The sequence below is a fragment of the Brienomyrus brachyistius genome, unplaced genomic scaffold (genome assembly GCF_023856365.1).
Source record: "Brienomyrus brachyistius isolate T26 unplaced genomic scaffold, BBRACH_0.4 scaffold85, whole genome shotgun sequence".
NCBI lineage: Eukaryota > Metazoa > Chordata > Actinopteri > Osteoglossiformes > Mormyridae > Brienomyrus > Brienomyrus brachyistius.
In genome coordinates, this window is record NW_026042360.1 from 532,495 (window position 1) to 557,654 (window position 25,160).

The 25,160-nt window shown below is 49.3% G+C and overlaps 2 protein-coding genes across 2 annotated transcripts; both read right to left on the reverse strand.

Moving 5' to 3' along the window:
- Positions 1-280: 280 nt before the first annotated feature.
- Positions 281-6,894, reverse strand: abhd15a (abhydrolase domain containing 15a). Its single transcript, XM_049003705.1, has 3 exons — positions 5,627-6,894; positions 2,287-2,639; positions 281-1,491 (listed from the first exon to the last, which is right to left on the reverse strand). Exons 1-3 carry the CDS (start codon positions 6,164-6,166, stop codon positions 927-929), a joined length of 1,458 nt encoding a protein of 485 aa, XP_048859662.1. The 5' UTR covers positions 6,167-6,894; the 3' UTR covers positions 281-926.
- Positions 6,895-18,781: 11,887 nt separating this feature from the next.
- On the reverse strand, positions 18,782-23,494 carry exo5 (exonuclease 5). Its single transcript, XM_049003620.1, has 6 exons — positions 23,257-23,494; positions 22,855-22,930; positions 22,426-22,676; positions 20,618-20,722; positions 20,331-20,503; positions 18,782-20,253 (listed from the first exon to the last, which is right to left on the reverse strand). Exons 1-6 carry the CDS (start codon positions 23,351-23,353, stop codon positions 19,786-19,788), a joined length of 1,170 nt encoding a protein of 389 aa, XP_048859577.1. The 5' UTR covers positions 23,354-23,494; the 3' UTR covers positions 18,782-19,785.
- Positions 23,495-25,160: the final 1,666 nt, after the last annotated feature.

Here is a 25,160-nt window from a genome sequence, read left to right on the forward strand (position 1 = left end):
AATCCAGCAGCCTTCCTGCCATTCGGTTTGTAGTAACACCTCGGTAATGAGAAAAACAGTTTAAAACCCAAACCAAAGTTATACGTTGGGTAATCATTGGACAGATATAAGCAGCCGTAAAATGCATGCTGACTCAAGTATTTCCATACAGTAAATAACCTCAGCTGTTGGTTTTTTACAGTTTACTTTTCGGGAACCGAATGCTGACGAATCATTTCTCAGAGCTCATTCCCTTGGCTTTACCGCCGGCTGCACAAACTCAAATATACGCCGAGAGACATTTTCAAGCAGCGCCGTTTATTTATTATTAAGAAAACAGGAAAGGAACCATCTCCAAAACGGTACGAAGATTTTAAAAAGGCAAAGACGTATCACAGACGCGTTCCAAGCACATCCAGTGATTACAAAGGCGTACGAAGCGGAGGTTAGATGAGAACTTGTGCAAAGCCACAGTGCCGCTCCATCTCGGGGCAGGCAGTCGGGGCTGCATGCGGATTTCCAGCTGTGGGCCTCCACTGTGGCCCAGTTCGGGGTGAAGCTCAGTGCTGACTTCGTAGTGCCATCGAAAACACAAATAGCCAAGAAACATGAAAAACAGCAACGAGTGAACGCACAAGGTTGATAACGAAAGATATGGGGTGAGGAACACCCCCACCCCCCAGGGGATATGACACAAGGCATCCTGGGACATCTGCGGGCACGCACCATCGTCGATGTACACAGACTGGACGTCACGTTGAACGAGAGACTGAAGTACATCATTAACAAGGAAAAAAATCACAGTGCCGGGTACCCAGGTGAGAGGTGACAGCTAACTAACATCTGTGCTTTAAGCCCTTGAGCTGGGCAGTAACTCCACACCCAATATTACACTGACAGAAGGGGGGGTGCTCCATGCAATTCTCACATCATCCACTAGAGGGACATCACCTGGTGTAAGATCTCTGCCAGCTGAAGATGGACTGCATGTTGCGGGAGTAGGCGGACAGTCTCTTACAGGTGCTCCCACTGCGGTGGCGAAAACCCTTAGGCCCGCCTACGGCCGTGAGGCCCCGCCTCCGCACTGCCAGTTTGGCCCTCTCCTCAGCAGCGAAGAAGTCTGCAGTTCCCCGGAAAAACTCCAGCAGCGCGCGGTGGCCCCAGGGAGTGGCGCCCTCGTCGGGCGTGGAAAACCCACAGTGGCCGCCATGACCCGTTAGCAGGAGGAAGAAGTGGGGGTTGTTTGCGAAGAGCTCCAGGGGCAGTGTGATGCGGGTGTCACCTCGCACTGGATCATCCCGGCTGCACACGCACAGCACGGGCACTGCCACCTCGTCCACGTCACGCAGCGGGTCGTTCCGCTCCCAGTATGCCTCCCAGCTGTTCTCGTGCCCGGCTGCGCTGCCAGCCAACGCCCCCTGGTGGCAGAACAGCGCCTCCTCCAAGGCCCGCAAGGAGCAGCTGGAGAACAAGTTGTCAGTGTGCAGCAGCTCCCCCAGAGCCGTCCTGTACCTACGGCCAGAATGGACATCAACATCCATTACAGACTAATACAATAAAAGCACCTCAACTCGAACCCAGATCCCAAAGGTTACAGCACTCTATTCAGAGAGGACCACGTGCCGCTTTACCTTAAAGCCAGACCGCTGGTAGTCATGGAAACACTAGCTAGCTTTAAGCACTTAATAGAGTGTAATATTAAAGAATTAACCGTAAAGGTCTGGCCACACTAGCACAGAAAAATATTTGCGTCTTATTCACTTTCATTATAGCTGCGTGATCGGAAAAAATCAGATTCCTCATTTCCAGTAACGCCGATTTCGCGCCTAGTTCATCTTAATAGAACTTTGACCTGCGAATCTGCGTAGCTGAACCAATCAGCTGCAGTGTAGGTGAGGTCAATCTTTCAGCTTCACCGGCCTGAAATAACGTTTTGTCCAGAACCACGCCTACTTTTGCCCAACACTGTGATTTTTCCGCGCTAGCGTGACTATGTGGAAGCTAATTAGGTTCATACTGGACACTAGATCGGCTGATTGCTCTGCCCGTCAGGACAGCTCTGGTCAGAGTACTTAGATTAGAGGTCACTGACCACTTATTTATGGTTACAGAAACCAGCAATGACCAAGACAGTGGAATAGCTAACCAGACAGGGGGTGGTCTAAGTGGGGGAGGCCAGAAAATGAGGGGCACTACTGTTGTACCTTTTGGGTGATCATGCTTAAAGTAAGTTTTAGCTCCGTAGGTTCTCTGCATATAAGCAGCCATTTTTCACCGACTGACAACGTATTCCTGGGCGGCCCATACCTGCTGAGGCAGAACTTCTGGTAGAGCAGCATGGCCCAGTGGCAGAAACGGGATGAGCCGCTCTCGAACCAGGACTGGCAGCGGAAGACGGGTGAGAGGCAGGCAGCGGCCGTGATGTAGCAGGACGAGCCGCACTCGCCCAGGTAGGACAGCAGTAGGCCGGAGCCGGTGCTCTCGCTCACCGCGTAGATGCGGCCCGCCGGCTGGCGGTAGCGCACATATCGCACCGCTTCCCGCAGGTCTGCCGGGTCGCCAAACTGCTGCAGCTTCAGCGTGCTCAGCGGCGTCCCGTTGTGGCTGCGGCGGTTGAAGACGACCGGGAGGTAGCCGTGGTTCAGGCCCGCCTCGCAGAGCTGTGAGAGATGGAGTCGCCACTGAAAAACTCTGGACATAAAGCAGGCGGTGACATGACGGCGGAGGGAAGGTTAACAGCTTTAACTCAGTGAGCTCAACCCGTTCATCCATCTGTCCATCCACTGAGCAGGGAGCACATTCCAGGGAGATCAGGATCCAATTAGGATGGACATGACAAACACCCACCAATCCCCACTGTCACCGATGCACCCTGACCAATCAAACACTCCAAATTCTGTTCAGGCCGAGCTGACGGCCAACTGGCTTGTGTGATACCCAGACAGACTGAGACCCTCAAGGTCCAATGGCGGGACTAGCTCTTGTTGTGTATGTGTTAGCACAGCACTGCTCAGTTCTTCACCTCCTTCACATAAACACACCAGCCAAGAACGTAAATACAAAGATATGGTCTGTCAGGGAGGCCTGGGGGAGCAGGAGAGGGGAGCAGCCCCCCATCTATGATCTCACTGCCAGGAAGGTGTAGAGTTCTTTTCGTGACCTGCGACTGTAACGAGTGGGGGGCACCAGCATCATCCCGCCGTAGGATTCCACATGCGGCTGCTGGGTAGCAACGTGCTTCTGCAGGTGTGCAGCCAAATATCGGACCTCGGTGCAGCTTAAAGCAGGCGGGCCGGACCGCGGGGGCACCGAAGGCCACCCCACAAGCTCCACTGAGTGCGGTTGTCATTCAAAATGTAGGTCAGCCGTGAGGCGCTAAGGCTGCTTTGCGAGTTTGTGGTTAATGTGCACGGAAACCTTGCAGGAGCCGCACGATCGACGCCGGCTTCTCTCACTGCCTGCCCTCCATGCTCCGGGCTTCTTCTCACCAGGGGCTGTATCTGAAGAGCATTCACCTCTAGCAGAAAAAGGAGTAAAAGTGCATACACACCCCTCTGCACCCCCCCCCCCCAACAGCCACTCAGATCTCTCACTCGGGGACCACGGCTGACTCCAATCGGCCCCCCACCCACCAGACACTTTTACGATGTTTTTGTTCTGGCTAAACATCTTCCTCCAGGTTCAAAGGGACACGAATCCTCAGGATCAGAGGCATGGATGGCTAAGTCCCCCTCCCCTCCTGCAGAAGCTCCACCCACATCTCACAAATAGCCCGCCCCCCTCAGACAAAGAACAAACGAATGGATTCCTGGGTCCGAACTGCCCCACCTACCAGCTAAAAGCACCCGGAGACCTGGCATCATCTGTGCATAATGCACTCCAAGCTAATGAACCAGCAGGTAGCATGTCAGGGACATCTGTCCGACAGAGTCCTTGACGCAGTACTAACTGGACAAATTGGGCGTGCTAAATTACGGGCATCCGGAGTGGTTTGGACCTACTGTGTTAATTTACCAGACGTCACCCTCTGCAATGGAAAGGCGTGCAGTGGTGATGTTGGGCCCAGGAACTGATTTCAGGTAGACGGGATTTACTATAGAAAATTCAGTAAACATGCCTGTCCATCATCATGCATAGCTGTCATAAATCAAGGAACCACTGAGAAAATAATGACTTTCAGAATGCTGTTGCTCTCCTGCGATGTCTTTTTGTGCGTCTGTGTGAGATTAGCCAAATCTCCAGGAGAAACGTTAGAATTACAACATCTGGGAAGACCGGCAGAATTCTCCTAAAAAGGAAACGCAGGGCGAGCAGAAAGGGGAGCCGGCAACCTCAGTTTCTCTGGATAATTATAATACGTACAGAAAGGTGCCTCATAGCGACCAAAGCTAAAATATTATTATCCTCTTCGGCCCGACTACTGATTACATTACGAGGGCTGAATTGCAAAATGGGCGTATTGGTAATGTTATGTTGTGGATCATGAAAGATACAGCAGATACAGATCAGATACGAGGCACCGTCATAAGAGGACGGAGTTTAAAAAAAAAACAGACTGCGTCCCTCCATATCACAAAACAGGAGTCAACCTGCCAGTTCGTTACAATGGCCGCTATTTAGCCATAATCACGGGTGTGTTTTTAAGACCACGGTGATAAATCGTTTTTTTTTTTTTTTTTTGCTAAAAAGAGCGTGGTGGGAAAACCAGCGACAGACGATGCCTAAAAACATACTACTGCCTTCGGCTCCATTCGCCAGTTTCCCAAAAGAAAGGCAAGGAAACTGTGCGCCGGACCGTTTGCCATTGACGACTTTCTATGGCTTTTGCGCTATGGAGTGGGGGGGGGACTGAGAGATCTATTCGCCAAATGTCAATTATCAAAATAGCAAGAAACAAACTGTTCAGGCGGATTCAAAACAGACATCACAATGCTCCTATCACAATCGAGCTAAGTGTGAAAATACTTAATATGATAAGTTGCCCCAAACGTTAAAAAAATACCACGCGAAAGGGACTCAATTCCCGACCTTAAAATAACACCATATAAAGATCGTGTACTCGGCTACAAAATGAAGAACAATGGTCGGGTCTGTGTGTATCCTTTTGCTTAAGACTGATCGGCTCTCGATCAAAGCAACGGTGCATAACCCCCCAGTGACATCTCTCCAACTAAAGAGGTGTGAATGTAAGCCGTTCGAGGCTCCGCTTCCTCCCCACACCACCTGTTTCTTCACAACTCAAACCACCTCGTGCAAAATTTTATGCACCGCAATAATGAAGCTGATAACGGGCCTTCATTATCAGTTGTACAAGCCGGAACTTCAGGCATGAAACATGCCTACAAAAATCCCAGTTTCATCAAAATCACAAATAACTGGGATACGGCGTCCTACGCAAACCTTTCAGAGTAGAAGTTTTTAAACATTTGAAGCATTGATGGACGGTAAAAATCAGCAATTAGAGAAACAACTACACATACCCATTCAACATGAAAACTGGGATTTCTGTAAGCAAATAACGCCAGTTACATACATGAAGTTTAACAGCAAGTAAGTAATAAGTAGACGCTCACATTAGCAGGACTCATAATAAGGACAAGCTACAATCTGGGAAGAAATTTAGGAGGTAGTTTCCAATCCCGATTACCTTTAAAACACTCCTGGTAATTTTCCCAAAGGAGTTTGGTATAATCAGTAAAACTGGGCTATTGGAATTACTGGATGTCCTCCTCCGCTTGTGGTGCGCGGTGCCAGCGACAGCCCAGTCCAGGGAAACCAAGCCGTCGTCGCTCATCTGGAGGTGGTCACGGACGAAGCGGATCGCGCAGCCACCCGGCCAGCAGGCAGCGAAGACCGTCTGCAAGAGCGGACTGGCGCGCCAGCTCCAAGCCGGGACAGCAGGGAAGGCGCAGAAGGTCGCGCAGTGCTTGAGGAGATGGTTGGCAAGCGCTGAAGGTTTGCAGATCAGGGAGACGGTCTCCTTTTCGTTCCGCGTCGCCACGGTGGAGGTAGTGCGATCGGGGGCGCACCTGCCCGGACCATTCTCCTGCAGCTGGCGCCGTGAAATGCTCCTTTGCAGACGGCACATCAACGCAAAGAACCGGCTGCCCGAGCCGAGGTACCGTGACGCCGACCAGAGGGAGGCCAACAGCACCAAGATGCAAAGAGCACCAAACCATCCCAGCATTGCACGGTCGGCAGCGGTGTTTTAAGACTCCGCACCACGTACGCTTAAAAAAGTTCCGTAGAATACAAAAAAAAAACCTCGCAAAATGTTTAAATGTGCACCACGAAGTTCAGAGCGGATTGTACCATGTTCCTGCTACACACGAAGCCAAGAATATGACAGTTTTCATAAATGAAAGGCAAATGCATAAATCCTTCACCAAAAAAAGCTCCACCGACACAGGGTTTTCTCTATGTGCCCCTAAGCACCGCTTTAAAAAGTCGTCACCATCGCTTGCAAATGATGCACGGATCGGGAAGTCGTCAGCTTTGCCCGGAGCGCTTTTAAAAGAGAGCGGTCCCCGTCTGCTCAAGCTGGGCGTGAGTCGCGCGTCAGGGGCTGACAGCACGCGCTCTCCGCTCTCATGCATGCGGAAAGCTGTCAAGGCGGCGTGTTTGTAGGCACTAAGGCAGATACAGAGACTGCAAGCTGTACACTTAATACATTTGGGGGCTTCTGGTGTTGCTGGTTAACCTTCAGCAACCCTTACGACCAGTGTTCGGGATAAACTGCAGCGCTAAACCATTAAATAAATAGGTAATATACTCCGTTATTTCTAACAAGAGTCCTACGTGAATGCTGACAGGACTCAACTGCAGTATTTAAGACCAGACAGCCTCGGTTCTGAAGGCTTCCGAACCAGCTGCGGATCATTTTTATTGCGCCCAGTTTACGCATATGCACACGTATACTGAAAACGTGACCGGGTTTCACTCTACACGACCAAATTTAGTTAGTTCCTAGAAATAGTGGTGTTTAACTTGTTTTTAAAAATAGCCGTTTATATCCCGGTACAATACGATTGCTGATAGGTATCCCCCTATGTAAATTGTCAACTACCAAATTATATACGTTCCCCTGTCTTGTACATCATCAGAAATATAAATATTTAAATTTAAAAAAAATGTAGAGACGCATCGTGTATAACATAAAATTGGAGTATACAATATTCTGAAAAGAATGAAGAAATCAGTTCATTCTTCTGCAGAAAACGGAACACAATTATTAAGCTTGTGAGAAGAAATAAAGCAGATGTTACACGTTGTCTTCTGCATGAACTCCAATGCAGACCGTCCTGTCTTTGATAGAACGACGTACAATACAAGGAGTACTGCACGTCGTCAGTATTTCATACAGCGAAATATATATAGGGAGCAGCCGAGATGTGTAATTGCGCAGCATATCCAGAGGACCGGTCCCCACTCAATCACACATAATGGGTCTCTTCTAAAACCAGGACGGTCCGTACATTATTCCTGGCTATAAAAGCTGGGAGGAGAAAAGTGTAATAAAATAATCACAGCCGCCCATGATAAAGGCGGATAAAATGCGCCAAAAGGTAATATAACTGAAAACAGGAGACAGCAGTCAGCTCATTTATGGGTTCTTGTTAAAAAATAAGCTGCCCTTTAATAACTTTCAGTGAGTAACAGACTATATAAATGGGTATGGGGCCGGGTTAAAAAAACCAATACTAACGATTTTAGAGCCCCCCTCTCTGCACGTGACGCCTGACAGGATGGTCTCTGTCTAAGGAACGTCAAAGAACTCCAGCAGGTTCAGAAACTCTCACCTATTCCTAACCTGGGAGTGGCTAAGAGGTCGAGAGGAGGGGGGGGGGGGGGTTAGTCAGTTAGGCTTGTATTTACATTTAAAAAAAGAAAGCAGTCATGTAAAGCTTACAGGCCACTAACCACCCTACTAACTAACTGTATCAGAAGGTGAAGTTCGAACAAGGGTGTGGCTTTGCTTTCAACGCTGCTAGGGACAAAATAATCGCTGAATCCCCCACCCCCCTTGAACACACTCCGTACTCCCATGGTATTTGTATGGACATGTGCCCCCACCCATACCCAAATCTACGGCCTTGAATCTGAGCCCCGAACATTGCCCTCTGCTCGACCACATCCTGGTTTGTAAGGTATTCTTGGATTTAAAAAAAACATGGTTAATACAAAAAACAGTCATGAATAAAAAATCGGTGCTGAAAAGCCCCCCCAGCCATGAGGTGGTTTTTCAGTGGGCTGGGGTGAGCTCATTAAGAGACCCCGTCATCGATATGTGCTTCTCAATCAGCGCCGTGGAAGGGGGGGGGGGTGTCAGGTATGCTATTTCTGGAAACCAGGGACAGGCACCCTATGGTTAGACAGGCAGACAGGGAGGGGAGAGAGGTAGAGGGGAAGGTTTGGAAATGAAAGTTAGCTGAGGGGAGCACTGATGACCTCAGTTCCAGCTATGAAAACAGCTGAGAATGGCAGATACAATGTGCTGTAAGCTGTTTGTGATGCCCTGGGGGGGGGGGGGGGGTACTTAGAGTGACACGGAGCCGGAATCTCCAGCTAGTGGGGGGCTGAAATCAAGTGACCCAGAAGCTGTGTCTGAATATGGGCCCCCCATGTATGAATGGAGGCCCCTCTGGCTCCTTTCCTATCGGCCCCAGGAGGACTGTCACAGTGTGGGTCATCACATGATATTCACTGTGGTGACAGACGTCTGTTTGCACCAAGCCGATATATTGTAGCGGACAACCTAGTATAGTCCCTCATACTGAGTGTGTAGTACGTTGCCCCAGAGTGTTTATTATAAACTCTCTGTGTCAGAGTGCATAGCGCCATCTCCCAGACTGTGCATTGTAAACTCTCTGTGTCAGAGTGCGTAACGCCATCTCCCAGACTGTGCATTGTAAACTCTCTGTGTCAGAGTGCATAGCGCCATCTCCCAGACTGTGCATTGTAAACTCTCTGTGTCAGAGTGCGTAACGCCATCTCCCAGACTGTGCATTGTAAACTCTCTGTGTCAGAGTGCATAGCGCCATCTCCCAGACTGTGCATTGTAAACTCTCTGTGTCAGAGTGCGTAACGCCATCTCCCAGACTGTGCATTGTAAACTCTCTGTGTCAGAGTGCATAGCGCCGTCTCCCAGACTGTGCAGTATAAACTCTCTGTGTCAGACTGTGCATTGTAAACTCTATGTGTCAAAGTGTGCATTGTAGCCTCTTTTAAGCAGGTGTTTTGAGAGTCGCACACCTCCAGTTTCACTATGACCAGATAAAACCAGCGTGGTTCTGCTACAGCACAAGATGTACACTGTCAGATATCACCCTTCATAGTGCTCTGCTGATGTTACCTGGCTCTGGGTTTGACTGCATTACCAGGTGAGAAAAGCCTGTTGCTGTTGCCTGTCGGGGCACCGCATGCTCTGCTCACGGCCAGCAGGGTCCCCTGGTACAGCAGCTCGACGCCTTTGCCCCACCTGCTGTGCACTGCCATGCGGAAGGACCAGCCATCTGTGGCTTTTAGCAGACGGGCTGCTGCAGGCGGGGGGCAGACAGAATGACATGTCTCTCAAGCGGCCCGGGCAGGAGTGAGATCATGAGCTCCATCTGCAGGGACAAGCCATTTTGTAAATCTGGCCGAGGTTTTGGGTCTGGATTGAGTCATTCTGAACCCTCAAACCACCCCGACAGGCAGATGCAGCCACCGTATCTCCTGCTGTCGCTTTGGCAACACTGCAATGCAACGACGCACCACGGCGGCTCACAGTGAGCCCTTGCTGCGCAACGACAGCGGAAGCAGAAAAGCACAGCGACGGGTCTAACTGTGGGAAACCAAAACAAGGCACGTTGGCTTCGAGCCAATCAGAGTGGGTTTCCATCCGCCTACTGGCATGAGAGCTGGGATGCGTGTGCTTTGTGTACAATAAAAAAACAAACGTCACAGGGCATCTGGTCCGTCACCCCAGGACCCAGATCCAGCTGTGGTCACGTCATGGGCTCTGCGATGCCAGACAGGTCCAGGGCGAAATGAGAAATTTTATCGGGACCTCGGTCCCTGTCCGCTGACAGATGAATTAATCTCTGCGGAAGCGGAGAGCAGATTTCTCCAGAGCTGTTTACAGCAAGTGGGAACGTGCGCAGAACCTATGGAACGTGGTTTCATGGTTTGGGAGGTGCCTGCAGGGAGGCACGCACACTGGCAGGAGCGAAGGTCACTTATGAACAGGGCCGAAGGACAACAGAGACAGCCGGGAGCCTCCTCTGATGGGCATTGTGCATAAAGAATCGCAGGAAACAGCCGGAAGCTAAACAGAGAGACGCCTGACGCTGCTCTGATGAGCCCAGTGCTCTCTCCGGGTCGGGGGGCGTGACGTGGCCATGTCGCCGGGCCTCGCTCACCCTGGCGGGCCCTGAAGTGGAAAGACCACATCCTGTAGTGCTTAGTTCCTGTCCCTTTTCACACTTCCCTTCGAGCTCCGATACTGACACGCTCTGATCACGGAGCGACCGAGACGGCCAAGCGGGTTCCTGCCATTTTTGTCTCTGTGATGACTGGCTATTTTAATCTGTGTCAAAAACAGTCAGCCGGTCGAATTGGCAGCAAAGCCTTATTGTATCGTCATAAAAGTCCCCGAGTTACTGACGCATGAAGTGATGTCACCTGTTTATATGCACTGCAGCATGGCACAAATATAGGCCTTTGCAGAATCTACACCTGCGTAAATCCAGTAAAAGATTAGGTCTAAGTGCAATATACAAAACAAACATGGTTCAGTAATGTTAAGGGTTAGGGTTAGTGCTAAGGAAACTGCGTCACAGCTGAACACTGGGGGGGAGGGTCAGTGATTCGTTTGGGGGACAGATGCTGAGGTCTTCCTCCTACAACAGATGAATCCTTTCTTGAAGGCTGTAAGGGACAGGTCAATAAAGGTCACAGGCAGCATGAGCTATGCCTGCCTCATGAACGATACGCGACATCCCATAATATGGCAGCTACATACAGCGCTCATAGAAAGTCTTGGGATGCTTGCTTAATTCAGTAAATAATAATGGTTTTATAATAAAAATCATTACTTCATTCATTTCACAAAAATATATATCACATTCGAAATGACCAGTAGTTTTAAGCAAAACTTCAAGTGGGTAAAAGAGTGAAAAGAAAGTTTTAGTCCAAACTAGTTTTGTGTTTAATATCTCTTTGGGCGCCAGCGACTACAATCGCAATTAATAGCAAAATGGCAAGAACAGAACTGAATGAGTCAGTCAAAAAAATCATGACACTTAATAAAGCAAAAATGTCTGAAGGAAAGACATGTAGATATGCTAAAAGACGCTTGTCGATGGCCTTTGGTAATGAAACCAAAAATGTACAGAATCAAGCAAGCATACTATGACTTTCTGTGAGCACTGCATCCAGTGCATATGGCAGATGGGACTGAGCGCCACGCAGTGTGGGGGGGGGCGTCAACCACAAGGCCGTTCCTCATAAGGTGACCTCCGCTGCTCTGCGTTTCCTTAATCTGGTGTTAACCTCAGCATGAGGGAGAATCAATCAATCTTATGTCCACATTAAGGATTATTAATAAAAATATAATTACATTCACTATCATTCATCGCGCAAATCCATTTAAGGGTCCCTGTAACATACTTGAGGGAGACAGGGCTGATGTATTCGGACGAGACCGGGCCAGAGCCCTGGATCCTGCATCTGCTCCCAGCCCCAGAGGGATGCTGGGGGTTACGGTTAGGGGGGGTAGTACTGAAGCGAGGGGAAACCAAGCCCATCGGCCCATTCAGCTCAAGTCGTCTGTCATCAGTCTACGTCTGACGGAGGCCTGTGAGCATTCGCTGGAAAGTTCCTTCAAAGGTGTCATGGCCGAGTTTAGCGTCAACATGAAGAAGGGTGACGATGTAAGACATTAAAATACGATAAATTAAATGGATCAGGAAAATATGTGGTAAACCAGTGGCAATGTGACAGAGAAAATGATGCTGACAAATATAAAATACTAAATTAACGGCTGATCATGTGGGCTGGTGTGCATGTCGACAGAAAATGAAGACGAAGTACTTTCTCAACAAAAGGAATTGTATACAAAACAACAATCTAAACAACAGAACCGCTTAACAAACAGTGACATCATCAGCAGGAACGGATTACGGACCGGGCCAGCGGGGCCGCTGCTCAGGGGCCCTTGGGGTGCAGGGGGCCCGTGGGGCCCCTAGCCCAAAACAATTTGCAACGCTTATCAACAATGTATTTTCGTTTGTCTATTTTAGAGGGCCTACATTCTTTGATCCTCTGCCTACAAGGGCCCCTGACCCTATAGGGAGGGCGTTTGGCTGCCAAGGGCCCTTGAATTGTGGTGGTTGTGGTGGTGGTGTTGGTGGAGGGGGGGGGGGCCCTCACGAATGTTTTGCCCAGGGGTCCACACAACCCATAATCCGTCCCTGATCATCAGCGAACTCAGCGGAAACCAGCGATTACACCAAAACGGAGACCAGTCCTCACTGTCCCATCAATCTCAACCTGACTAGGACTTCGTCTTGGGGGGACTGCATCGACTCGCTTCCATCAAAGACATGGACTTCCAGATGCGTGGTTAACAGCAGCCACGCAGAAATGGGGGGTGGGGGGCGGACGGACATTCGATAGGAGGCAGCTGTAACTGACGATTTCACGCTTCCACCATGGTGGTGCTGAAGCAAGGCATCAATCCAGTGCTCATTGTGTGGAGGGGGGGGCACACTGTATTTTTTTCCCCTCATTGAAGTAAACAAAGTGGAACTTCGTGTTGACCATGGAGCAGAGGCGTCCCAGCACGTCCTGTGCTGTTCTTAGCTTTCATTAATTAGGAGCCACTGGTGCCCCTGCCAGGCATTAAGTGCAGATTAAATGACCAAGCGTGGCCATACAGATACAGCAGCAGAGATTCCCAAAGAAGAGGAAAGGCCCCGGCAGAGCACAGCTGATTAGCAGTAAGTGGGCCTGATCTCGGCGGACTATTTGACGTGCGCTCATCGGGAAGGGGGAGGGGCGGTGTCCATGGAAACCAGGATCCATATTAATCTCATCAAGCTTTTGCAAATTTATTTTTCTTTCTGTGCGAATTCAGTCCAACAGGACAGGACTCACCTGTCCAATCTTTGAGTCACTGGGAGACATGAGTGATGAACTGAAATGGCCCCGATTTTCCATCCCTGTCACTCTGTCGTTTATCACGGACTCTTTAGTTTCGGTCACATGTTTTTGTTCTCTATTGAGTCTCTGAGATAATATGGCAAAAAAGGAATATTCTTAGGAAACAATGATAGGCTGCAAATCATCAGCCATTGTGTTTGAGCTCTGAGCTTTGTGCAACTTTTTCAGGCACTGTTGATGCATTTATGGTCAGGGAGGGAGCCCTATCAAACAAAGGCTTCAGATTTCCAGCACGAAATCTCGCCGTTTGTCAGGCGCCACAAGGACCCACTTTTGCAAAGTCCCAGAGAGAATCTGTCCACTAAGGAGTGTATTTACACCACATCTGTGCCATCAACGTGACAGACAGGACCAATTACTGACTTCCCAGGAACGGCTTCTGGTCATAGGGTATGGTCGGATCGTGGGCCGTGTTGTTTGATCAGGGGAAGACGCTGTCGGTCAGGACTGCAGCACGGATGAGAAATTGCACCTGCTGTTATCGTGGGCTTGTTATCACTGGGGGCTTCGTGGCCGAGAAACAGCCAAGAGCTCCTCCTCACCAGCAACCTGACAGCATGGGAGGGGGGACTCGTCGGTAAGCAAGTGTAGGCACTCACTCCACGGGGATAGATGGATGAAGCGCAGAGTCAGAAAATGTCTGTGTGGGGCGGCGGGGGGAGGGGTTTGTTGACAGCAGAGAATCGGATGAAACTGATGCCCCTTATGTGAGTTTCCAGGAGAACTTCCCGTGTTGTTTACGCACATCCAGTACCAGGACAGTCGTCAGTGCCGATGTTTACCATGTGTTCTACTGAAATCCAACCCAGCCCAATCAATCTCTCTCTCTCTCTCTCTCTCTCTCTCTCTCACACACACACACACACACACTGCAGGAGTGCCGTGCTGGAGGTGTATCCAGGCAGCGAGGCCTCATTAGTCCGCCCTTAGGTGACAGACCACTGCTGCAGACACCAGCAGACCCACCCCGACAAAGGACCAGCTTAGAAGGTGCTGCAGTGTCTTTCCATTTTCACAGCTCAATAGAAATCTCACAAGCCCAGGTCACAGCGGGAAACACTGATGGGCAGCACCGACGACATTCCACTTTTCTTCTTCCTGATCCCAGAGTCCATCACTATCAAAAGTATCGGGACATTGACTACTACCCATCTCTCACTATGTTCTCAAAGACCAGAGACCAGCATAACCAGGCCAGCAAGGGCCCCAAGCACTCGGATTACGGAAGTGTGAGGGAGATAAAGATTGCCCTTTTTAGGGGATTAGATGCAGAGGAGGAGATGTGACCCTCCCCCTCCCCCCAGCATCAGGAACATCCTGTATAAATGTACTCCCTGCCTCTCTGCACACAGGCAGACGAATTTCACACGTGGATGAGAGCCAGTGAGTGCCCCCCCCGAGGCCCAATCTGACCGGTGGCTAAACTCCCACAATGACTGAGCACGCAGAGATGTTCGGGTCCGTGTGAACAAACACGCTTTCAGTAACTGGACGCGTGTGGTTCTGCTCTTCTAGGGCGCAATGTTGAAGATTAAAAACGCAGCGTTTGACCTTCTGCCGTTTCATCCATCAGAACATAGTGGACAGAAAACAAGGGGCATTCTGGGCTAGCTGTCCTGTTTTGTTTGACCCTGAGGCCTGGGCTTTTGGCCAGGGGCTAGAGGCTATGGTTAAGGAGACCACAGTGCTGTCATGTGATCTGACAGACGTTGGCCTCCGGAGGCCAGAAGCTCAGCAGCCATGTGTCTATGAGCGCATAGCTCCTTCAAAAAATACATCATTCTTCCATGGCGCAGGTTTTCAAATCTCTGGGGGTATTCGTGTCCCCCACCACATCTACTCCCCAACCCTGGAAGTTTGCCACAGTCAACAGCACTTCCTGGGAGACTCCGCCCTGCCCTGTTCCGAAGAGGCTCCTTCTCCCTCTCAGAGTCTTCGCTATGGATGTGCAACCGCAAACAGAAAGGCTACATGACATCTCACGACTGAGTATTTAAGTGTGGCGTAAATGAACTACGAGATTATGAAGTTAGTTATCGGGTAGCTCCTGTGCTGGGTATCAGCTCAGAACCCTGAGGTTACAGGTCTTTCGACTCCACAGGAGGTGACTCTGCCATGGCGTCCCCCTCCCTCTCATGGGCTTTGCTTCTGCCACCATAGTTAAAATTTTCCATCTACTCATCTGACTGCGAGGGATTCAAACCTCAGAGGACTTTGTACTCACTAATTTGAACCATCCGATCAACAAACTGGTTTCATTCACAGGGCACAGCGCTAATGCTGTCGTGCTAACAACACAGTCTCACTCACAGTGCTAACGCTAACTACCAAATAATGCTTTTTCACTCACAGTGCAAATGCTTTAACATCAGCAATGCTAGTTTTTAAAATAAAAAGTTGTTTTAAAAGCCTTCATCTATATTAGAACAATTGTTCAGTCACCATTTTGTTCTTTGAAGGTAAATTTCCTAACTGACCGCAAACCTTACCTACCTCTGCTATAAATGACTTAAAAGTGACCTTTAAGCAGCAGGTGAATCTCACGCATAATAGACAGCAATACCTGATAAAAACTAGCTTCGGTGTGTCGTAAGTTAACATATCAGCTGAGTTTAAAAGGGAATATATGAAAGAATTCCAATAACATGCACGTCACCGTTCCACATAGGTTATTGTACCATGAAGAGAATGTTTATGGAGGCTGCCTCCACTTCCTCGACATGCGCATTATAGTGACCGTTTGAATTTGCACTATAGAATAACAGATTCGGAACCTACATGGAGGAGTCCTCACCACGCATCACTACATGCGATACACAACATTTTGAAAAGTGAAGCACATTGGAATACGTGCAGTAAATTTTGCAACGGTTAACTAAGACTCTTGTCTTATGGAGCTCCGGTGTGGCAGCTGAGTAGCAGAACTAAGACCCTTGTAGGCCCACTGTCTGCCACCAAACCCCAGCTTCTCTGCACATTCTATCCACACAGGGATGATTTGCCGGCTTTGTTGTTTAAATACAGCCAAATGGAAGATCATGGCGGGCGACCGTACCTCCCATCGGCACTGGGAGGCTGGCTCTGTACTCATCCATCTTTGTCAGCTCTGTGACGCAGCACACCATGCCAAGCCCGGAGCGTGACGACGATGTCGTCGTCTAGGCCAGCGGGATATGCGGCGACCTCCACCACCTAACGCACAGCACGGTCGCAGCCGAGCAAACAGCACAGAATGCCAAGATTCTGGCCTGAGGATGGGTAATGGGCTGCAGTGCATGCTGGGAAACGACGGGAAGCAGGCCGGACGCTGCCCACCGCCTGCCGCATGGACGCGTTGGAGAGCACAGACTGCCCGGCGCCCCGCGCCAAAAATAGAAAATCGATGCGCCCCCTGCTTTCTTCTGGGATGTGGCAGAACCAGAGTGCAGGGATTGGGCGGGGGTCGCCTCCCCCCACCAATGAGACACGTGTTCTACTCCCCCCCAGCGAGGATTCCCCGAGCTGCACAGTACGGGTGTAAACATCTCTGCACTGCAGCTGGGTAATGATGCAGCACCCAGCTCTCAGGAAACAAAAACCCCGACTGAACACGACTTGCGAGAGCAGAGAAGACACAGCAGGCATGGATCTGCGTCTAAGCACACACACCCCAACAGAGGAAGCCCTCAAAGGGGCCTTTGAACGCTCAGCTCTTCCGCCTCTCATCCTCCCTTCTCCCACAGGACACCATTGTGAAACAGGAGTGCTCCGAGTTCAGCGCTCTAATGGGAGCCCCCACCCAAAGGGGCCCAGCAGGCTGCAGACCCCGGGCTGCAGCTTCTCCATGCGCATGCAGGCTGCCAGCAGCCAAGCACCAATTCATTACTGGCTCACGTTGTCAATGGCGCAGAAATTAAAGTTTCCCGGGCCTCTGTGGAAAAAGAAAGCATAGAAAGTGTGACCTATTTCCTCCTGCGCTTTGGCTGACCCCAGCCAGGCCTCTGTGCAGCTGTGAGCTGGAGAGGGCCGGGCCGCCTGCTGCAGGCCCGGCTCACCTTATGCCTGACTGAGAGGCTTCCCTGGCTGCGTCCCGATTGGCTGGGCCTCAGCGCAAGCAGGCTAACGAAACTGGAGACAGGGAGCTGGCCGTCCCTTTATGGGGGGGGGGGAGAAACAATGAGAGCTTAGAGATGGACTCACACATGAAGGTTGCTGGCTCAGGTCCCAGAGAGGGACTTGGCTGCTGGACCTTCGAATAAGGCAATTAAGCAGAATAAAAGGAAAACTTCTGGCAGCACAAATGGGTCAAACATCCAAAAACTTGCTAACGCTACTTGCCTCATGCAGAAAGACCCCGTGATGCTGAAAGAATCTTTAATGTCATTGTATATGTACAAAGAGACTCGAAAGAGCCTGTGTAATAGGGAACCTGGTGTCTCTCTCACCATCGGCATCACTGTAGTACGAGACACTGTGTGTGTGACGACCTTTCAAAAGCAAAATACTTTCATCCGTAACATAATGAGGTCACTTTTGATCACAGGGTTACACAACATTGTCACAGGTTTTGGACTCCAGTGCTGTAAATGAGATGTCTGTCTTTTCTAAATGGCTTCCGGCATTCAGGGAAGACAGCAAAGGGAGCCGCAGCTCTTGGCTGAACGAACAAGCAGTGTATGCGACCGAATGGCTCTGGGGGGGGGGGTTCTCCCCTGATGGGGGGGGGGGGGGTAGCTGTATGGGGCTCGGCCGACCAGGAAATGAGGGTGTTTAAAGCACGTTGAACTTCCTTAGTGTCCAGTGCAGTGTGGTGGGGAGGTTATGGGGTCAGGTGATGGGCCCATCGATAAGGGAACCCAGAACCCTCAAATGGCCAACCACGCTCCGTCTCTGCTTCCGGATGCAGCAGGATCCAGTTCCAACAGGTAAGGGCATCCAAGGAAGTAAAAAAGAGGAATCTAGATTTTGCATAAAAAGTATATATATATTCCAGAAGGACAGAGTTACCATAAAATATACCATAAAGGACAACAGAGATGGATTTAGCTTCAGCAACCCGGCTCCCGTTACCATGCTCTTCCTGAACGGGCCTCTGAGGCTCCCTGGCTCGGTATTCATCGCGACAGAGACTGATGGGCACCTAGGGCAGGAAGGAACTTCTGGAAAACCACGGGGGAAGTTGGTGTCAGGCGGAATATTTAGAGAGAAAAACAGAACTGAGGCATCCAGTGAAATTCAGTTGTTGCTGTGCCCGGGGGACAAATCAAAGCTGATGTTATTAAACCAGTTCCAGGATAACAGTGCCGCAGGAGACGCGGTCAGTCTTGTTTTGACTGCCATACTCGTGAGATACGAAATGTTCTGTGTCACACACTAGGGGTGTCCTGGCAGATCCAGGATGATTTCGCATAAACACTGCGTACGCCGTAGCGACTAAGTGCCGGACTCATTAACAGCTGAAATTCTCAGGAAGAGATTTTAAAAAGCTGGGCTGTTTCAAATGGAAATGTCGCTGGTTTCCTTGTGCATTCTACATTGATGGTGAACAGGAATATCTTTAAAAACAAAAGGGCAAAGCACACTGCAGATTAAAAGCAAAGAAAAAACTACAGAGAGGGGCTACTTGACATTATAGCAATTATTTGGCAGGAAAGGGGTTAAACGTTACAGCACAATACCCCCTTATGGAAATCCAACTGCTAACTATTAGTCAACTGCTTAAAGCTGCAGCCCCCTCTGCTGGCTACATAATCACATTACATTGGTGCACATTTTGGCAGACATTTTTTGTAACAAAGTGAACTTTAAATTTGCTTAAATCCTTGAATGTGTCACTGTATTAATACATGGTTCACACAAAAGTTGATATTTAAAAAAAAAAAATAAACCATAACATTTAAAACAAATGTATCAAAAAAAAGTTACATATATCTCAAACAAAAAAAAAAACATTTCAATATTACAAGCTGTACCAGTCAGATTCAAATCTGCTGCTGGCACTGTGGACTCCTCTCTGCTCATGTCACACAGGTCATGCATGTAACATTTATAAAGTGTTATAAAGTATTATAAAATACATATATAAAAATGCCGCCTATAACCCTGACCAGGATTAGTGGTTAGAAGACGTGTATTAAGAGGTGTATTAATGAATCCTAAGTAAGTACACCCAGCACACTAGATGCCAGGCTCAGCACTGACCTGCAGATCTGCATCACATAAAATCCATCCATTTTCCAAACCGCTTATCCTACTGGGTCACGGGGGTCCAGAGCCTATCCCGGAAGCAATGGGCACGAGGCAGGGAACAACCCAGGACAGGGGGCCAGCCCATCACAGGGCAGACTTATACACCAGTCACTCACACCTACAGGCAATTTAGTAACTCTAATTAGCCTCAGCATGTTTTTGGACGGTGGGGGGAAAACGGAGTACCCGGAGGAAACCCCACGACGACATGGGGAGAACATGCAAGCTCCACACACATGTAACCCAGGCGGAGACTCGAACCCGGATCCCAGAGGTGTGAGGCAACAGTGCTAACTACTGCACCACCATGCCGCCCCTCACATAAAATCATATCAGAGAAAAGTAAAGGAGTGTGAGGGTGGGTCCCTGGACGCCTCACTTGGGCTTCTTGTCTGTGTGCGGCGTTACAGAACCTTGTAGTTGCTCTCTTCTCCACTCGCAGTGTTTCTCGTACGCGCACATCCCGCACCTCCACGACTCCTCAATGTCCACTCCCCTCGGCTCCCGCCGGCCGGTCCAATACGACAGGAGATTGCGGATCTCCGCCCTCAGCAGGTCCTCGTCGAATGGGACGTCCTGACACCCCAAGGCCTGGCCGGAGTCCTGATGCCGGTACTCCAGGCGTAGAACGTCGATCCTCGGCAGCTCGCAGTAGCGGAGGTTGAGCAGGAGTATGTCGAGGAGGTCTCCCAAAGTGGCCAGCTGGAAGCCCAACTTCCCTGCGTGCTCCAGCACCGCAGCCCCCAGCGGCTGCTCCAGACGCAGCCGGAGGTGCTCCACGAAGACGTCCCTGGTCAGAAAGCCGCGGACCAGGCCGTCGAACAGGAGCTTGTAGAGGCCCACCTGCATCGCAAAACCCAGCTGTGACTGCCACACACGTACGGTGCTCCCAGCCTGGAAACGAGAGGGCGTCAGCCTACCTGCAGCCGGTGGCCCTTGGCCTGGGCCTCCCCGGGAAGCGAGCTGTGCCTCCGGGTCTTCAGCTCATTCAGCACCAGCTCTCCCTTGTCACTGTAGCGCAGTTCATCAATGACACCCACCATGAAGACCCCCTCCAGCACACCGAACACGGGTAGCTCACGCACGAGACCCCCTGCGGAGCCCAGTGGGGGAGGGCAGATGGTACGAGTCAGGTTGAGGCCCGGAATGGACTCTCAGTGCCACCTGGGTCATGTGGACGTTCCATCTCCTCGTCTCGGAATCCTACCTGCCTGCAGGACCGGAATCATGCCCAGCAGATTAAGGAGATTGATGGCCTGTCGATCCTCCCTGGTCACGGCCCGAACAGGGACCACTTCATGGACCTCCAACTCTGGGGGGGGGTGAGGGGAAGCAATGAGTGTGGAAAGAGAAAGGATGTTGCATCATATACTCTACAGTTTAGCCACAGAAGACAGGCACAAACTGATTCAGTGATGAGTTTTGCCTCGTTTCACGCTGCTTTGTAAAGGTCTCCTGTAAACAGCCATACAAGATTAAAGCATATTATTGTAGTATTTACTCTCCCACAGTTACTACATGGCTGTCAATCCCACAGTGCAGCATACATGAGCTTCTCCCGTTTGTCCAACAGCATGAGGAAACTGGCAGTTCTGTGGCTCATCAGGTTCCTGCAGCCACCAGACAGCCAGAGTTTCCTCCTTTGTCTAACCGGGTAAGAAAGCACTTCTGCTGTGGACACTAGCAAGTGAGACATGAATGAATGACTGCATTTGTTGTCACTGCACAAGGTACAGAAACACAGAACAAACAAGAATAAAGAGGAAGGACACACACTACAGAAGAAATATATAAAACAAACAGAACTTAGAGTGTAAAGAATAAACAAATAAAACAGGTGTTTAAAATCATTGATGTATTAGATATTCTCCTTGTGAATCAATAATATGAAAATACTGCACGTTTCGGCAGTTGGAGTGATGATCTTATTAAATGCTCAAAGTATTAGACCTGAATCGATTAACTGTCTATTTGTATTTAAGTGAAGGAAGAAGGCAGCGGGATATTAACAGACGGATGCAGCGTCGGCAGTAATGCAAACATTGTGCTGTTCTGTTGTGCTAAAGAGGGAGCTGAGCTGAGCTGCAAGGAAAAACATTCAAATTTATCAGGAAATCAAACATCCCGACCCTCACCTACGGTCATGAGCTTTGGACAGTGACCGAATGAATGAGATCAGATACAAGTGGCGGAAATGAGCTTCCTCTGCAGGGAGCCTGGGCTCAGGTGAGGAGCTCGGACTTTCAGGAGGGACTCAAAGTGCAACCGCTGCTCATCCGAGTCGAAAGGAGCCAGCCAAGGTGGTTTGGGTATCTAGGATCCCTCCTGGGGAGTTATATCGGGTATGTCCTAGGAGGAGCCCCTGGGGCAGACCCAGGACACGCTGGGGAGATTCTCTCTCGGCTGGCCTGGGAAAGCCTTGCTATTTCTCCGGAGAAGCTGGAGGCAGCGGCTAGGGAGAGGGAGGTCTGGGGATCGCTGCTTAGACTACTGTCCCCGTGACCCAACCCCGGATCAGTGGCAGATAATGGATGGATCGATGGATGGATCTATTTGTATTCATGAATTCCGTTTCATTTGCTTTCGATACGAGTTTCATGTAGGTTGCAGTATCTTCCCCCACTAACAACTGCAGAGTGTTGGCACAGGGGTCAACAACTGATAAGAGAGACATAGGGTAGTGCTTATCACACACACACACACACACACACACACACACACACACACACACACACACACACACACACACACACACACACACACACACACACACACACACACACACACACACACACACACACACACACACACACACACACACACACACACACACACACACCACAGCTGCTTCTTGCTGGTATTCTCCTTCCAGGGATTGATGTGTGATGTGATCATCACGTGAGGGAACGACACCTGACATCCCAACCACCACCCACCCCCCCCAGGAAGCACCTGTTTTACTGAATGCTGTAAACAACGTTGCTATCAGACTTGCAGTACATTACAGTAGCCTACCTCTGGCTAGGTGAACACTCGCCCCAGCCTTCACCTCCGCACGCTCCACTTCTCTTTTCGCAACAAGGGGCAGCTCCAGAGCATAGACCGCTTGCATCTCACACCATGTCTGCTTGCACAGCATCGTCACATTCAAGGACCGGCGGTAGAAGCGCTCCATGGGAGAGGCTGGATCCCGCTTCCTCTTCGGAGTCTGACATGATCGGTTTTCTTTCGCCGTAGCTGGTACCGCAAGACCTGTCCCCATGGCTCTGCAGCGATCAGAATGATACAAACTGTGAACGCTACCGGCTTTAATGTGTGGCAGTTTCACTCTAGAACAATAAATAATTAAAAAAAAAAAAAAACATAAGAATGAAGGCAAACATTAACTTTATATGACAGAGACCGAAGAACACTTGTATAAAACACTTACTGTAAGAAACCTACCTCTCACTGGCAACATGCCGCTGCTCAGAGACTTCACCATCACGCGAGTCTGGGCCGGGAAGGACCGATTTAGGCTCTGAAATATGTATATATAAAAAAAACATTATATATATATATATATATATATATATATATATATATATATATATATATATATATATACACACATACACATATATATATACACATACACATACACACAGCTATTCTCACGCACGAATGTAACGTGAATAGAGTGACGAATTACATGAGATGGTGAGTACTCTAGTTAGTCCAGGTTGGTATTACACTGCTGATTGCCCGCTTTTGATCTGTGTTACCACGCTTTTAGATTCTGCACACCCCCAATGTTGAAGTTTAGCTTCGAATTAAGAAATCCGCACTCTCCCAAGCACAGCTTACCTGTGAGTAGGTGCTCTGACTGAACGTCCAGCAGTTCCGCGTCACTTATATTACCCCACACAAGATCATCCGTCCCCTGTGATGCGTGCGGATTCATCTTAATTTAGCGTTCTCTTTAATGTAGTCGTGTTAATGCACGAGATCAATTTAATTGCGTATGTAGGCGGTAAGGTTGTATGTCAGTATAATACATGCTATCGAGCTGCGTTCCCTTAACAGGATGTTATGCCCGAACATGTACTTTTAAGACACGCCCACCTGAGGAACCGGAAAACGAATGAACCAATCAGGAGGGAAGTGCGTGCGGTTTCCATGGAGAGGCGTCTCGTTGGCACGCGAAAGTACTTCTGCGGAGGCAGAGGAGTTACGGCTCAATATACTGGTAATTACACATTGACTAGTTCTCTTTGGTTAACAAGTACATATACAGCACAATAAACCGCATATTATGCCCAGATATGATAACGTGGGAATATGTTCCGTTAAAGATACTTCAGTCTTCATTACTGGTATACAAAGTTGGTTTCAATGACTGAAACGACCTAAAGACGCCTTATTTTAACTAAACAATTTAACTAAAAGTGCAGAAACGTGGGCGAGCTCTGAAACCTCACTTTGTGAAGTAGCTATCGTCAATGTATTCGGCTGCCCAATAAGACAAGCCGGGAAATACCAGGCACACGCAGTTGCATTTCAGCGACGAACCTGCATTCTGAAATGAATTCCCTCGGAGACGACAGCGGATCTGCGGCGGGCAAGAATTTCCATGGGTATCTGCTGACTGGGAGCAAAGAAAATAAAAAAAAGAATAAAAAAGGCAAAATGAAAGGAAAAGGGCTTGCTAAGGAAGCGGGAAAGGGTTTTATTTACAGCACACCGTCGAACTCAGATGATACAGGTTTGTATTATACTGTTTGTTTACATTTACGTTTGTTTACGATTTCCCCCCACACATTCTTGTACTTAATTCAATTGCTTGTGAATTAGTAGTTACTGGATAAAGTTTAAGAAAGTGGCGTTATGATGGGATTGAATCATTAGGTGGAAAACATCGATGTAAGCAGTTCCTATTTTGTAAAGAGGGTAGCCTGCAACCAAGATACACAATGAGATCATAGCGGTAACAAAACGAACCTCGGTTTCCCTCTGCAATGCACTAGATAAACAACGGACAGAACAGATGACGCTGCCGTCGGAGAAGCATAGGAACGCTCAAGCCAAGGTTAAAGGTCAGACCAGACGTCAAGCATCGAAGGGACGCAAAAAAACCAAGAAACGAGCAGTGGTGCTTGTGGAACCTGATGCCATTCAAGTTCGCCCTGAAGACGCCGAGTCAGACTTAAGCAGTCAGATTCAGAACAGCCTCCGTTGGGAAGGTGTCCTGGAAGACCCGGTGGCTGAGCAGGAGAGGATAGAGACTTATAAAGCTAATCGCAGGAAACGATACCTGGCCGCGCAGCGCGCATGCATGCACGAAACCGCTGGAAATGCAAGGAGCGACCTCGGACCCATTTGAAAAAGAGCAATTAATGATTAGGTACATTTAGGGTGACCAGATAATCCATGCCAGGAAGAACACTTTGAGCTAAGACTGACTTTGTAAACTACCATTTCAAATAGAAGGACCTGGATTTCACTTAAGGCACGAGTTCTTGCTGTGTGCTGATTGGTCAGTCTCCAGTCCCATGTGCCACTAATGTTAATGTGAAACAGCTGGATGGGTCTTTCAATCAGGGAAGTAATCCAGTAAAAGCACAAAAAGATCTGAACTATTTAGCCACGCACGGGAGTTTTTGTTTTAGTTTGTAAAACCTGAAGTAACTCGAAGTGCCCTCTCTGACATGGACTATCTGGTCACCCTAGTACATTATCACCATCACGTGGTCTACTAGTACCTGTTTCTT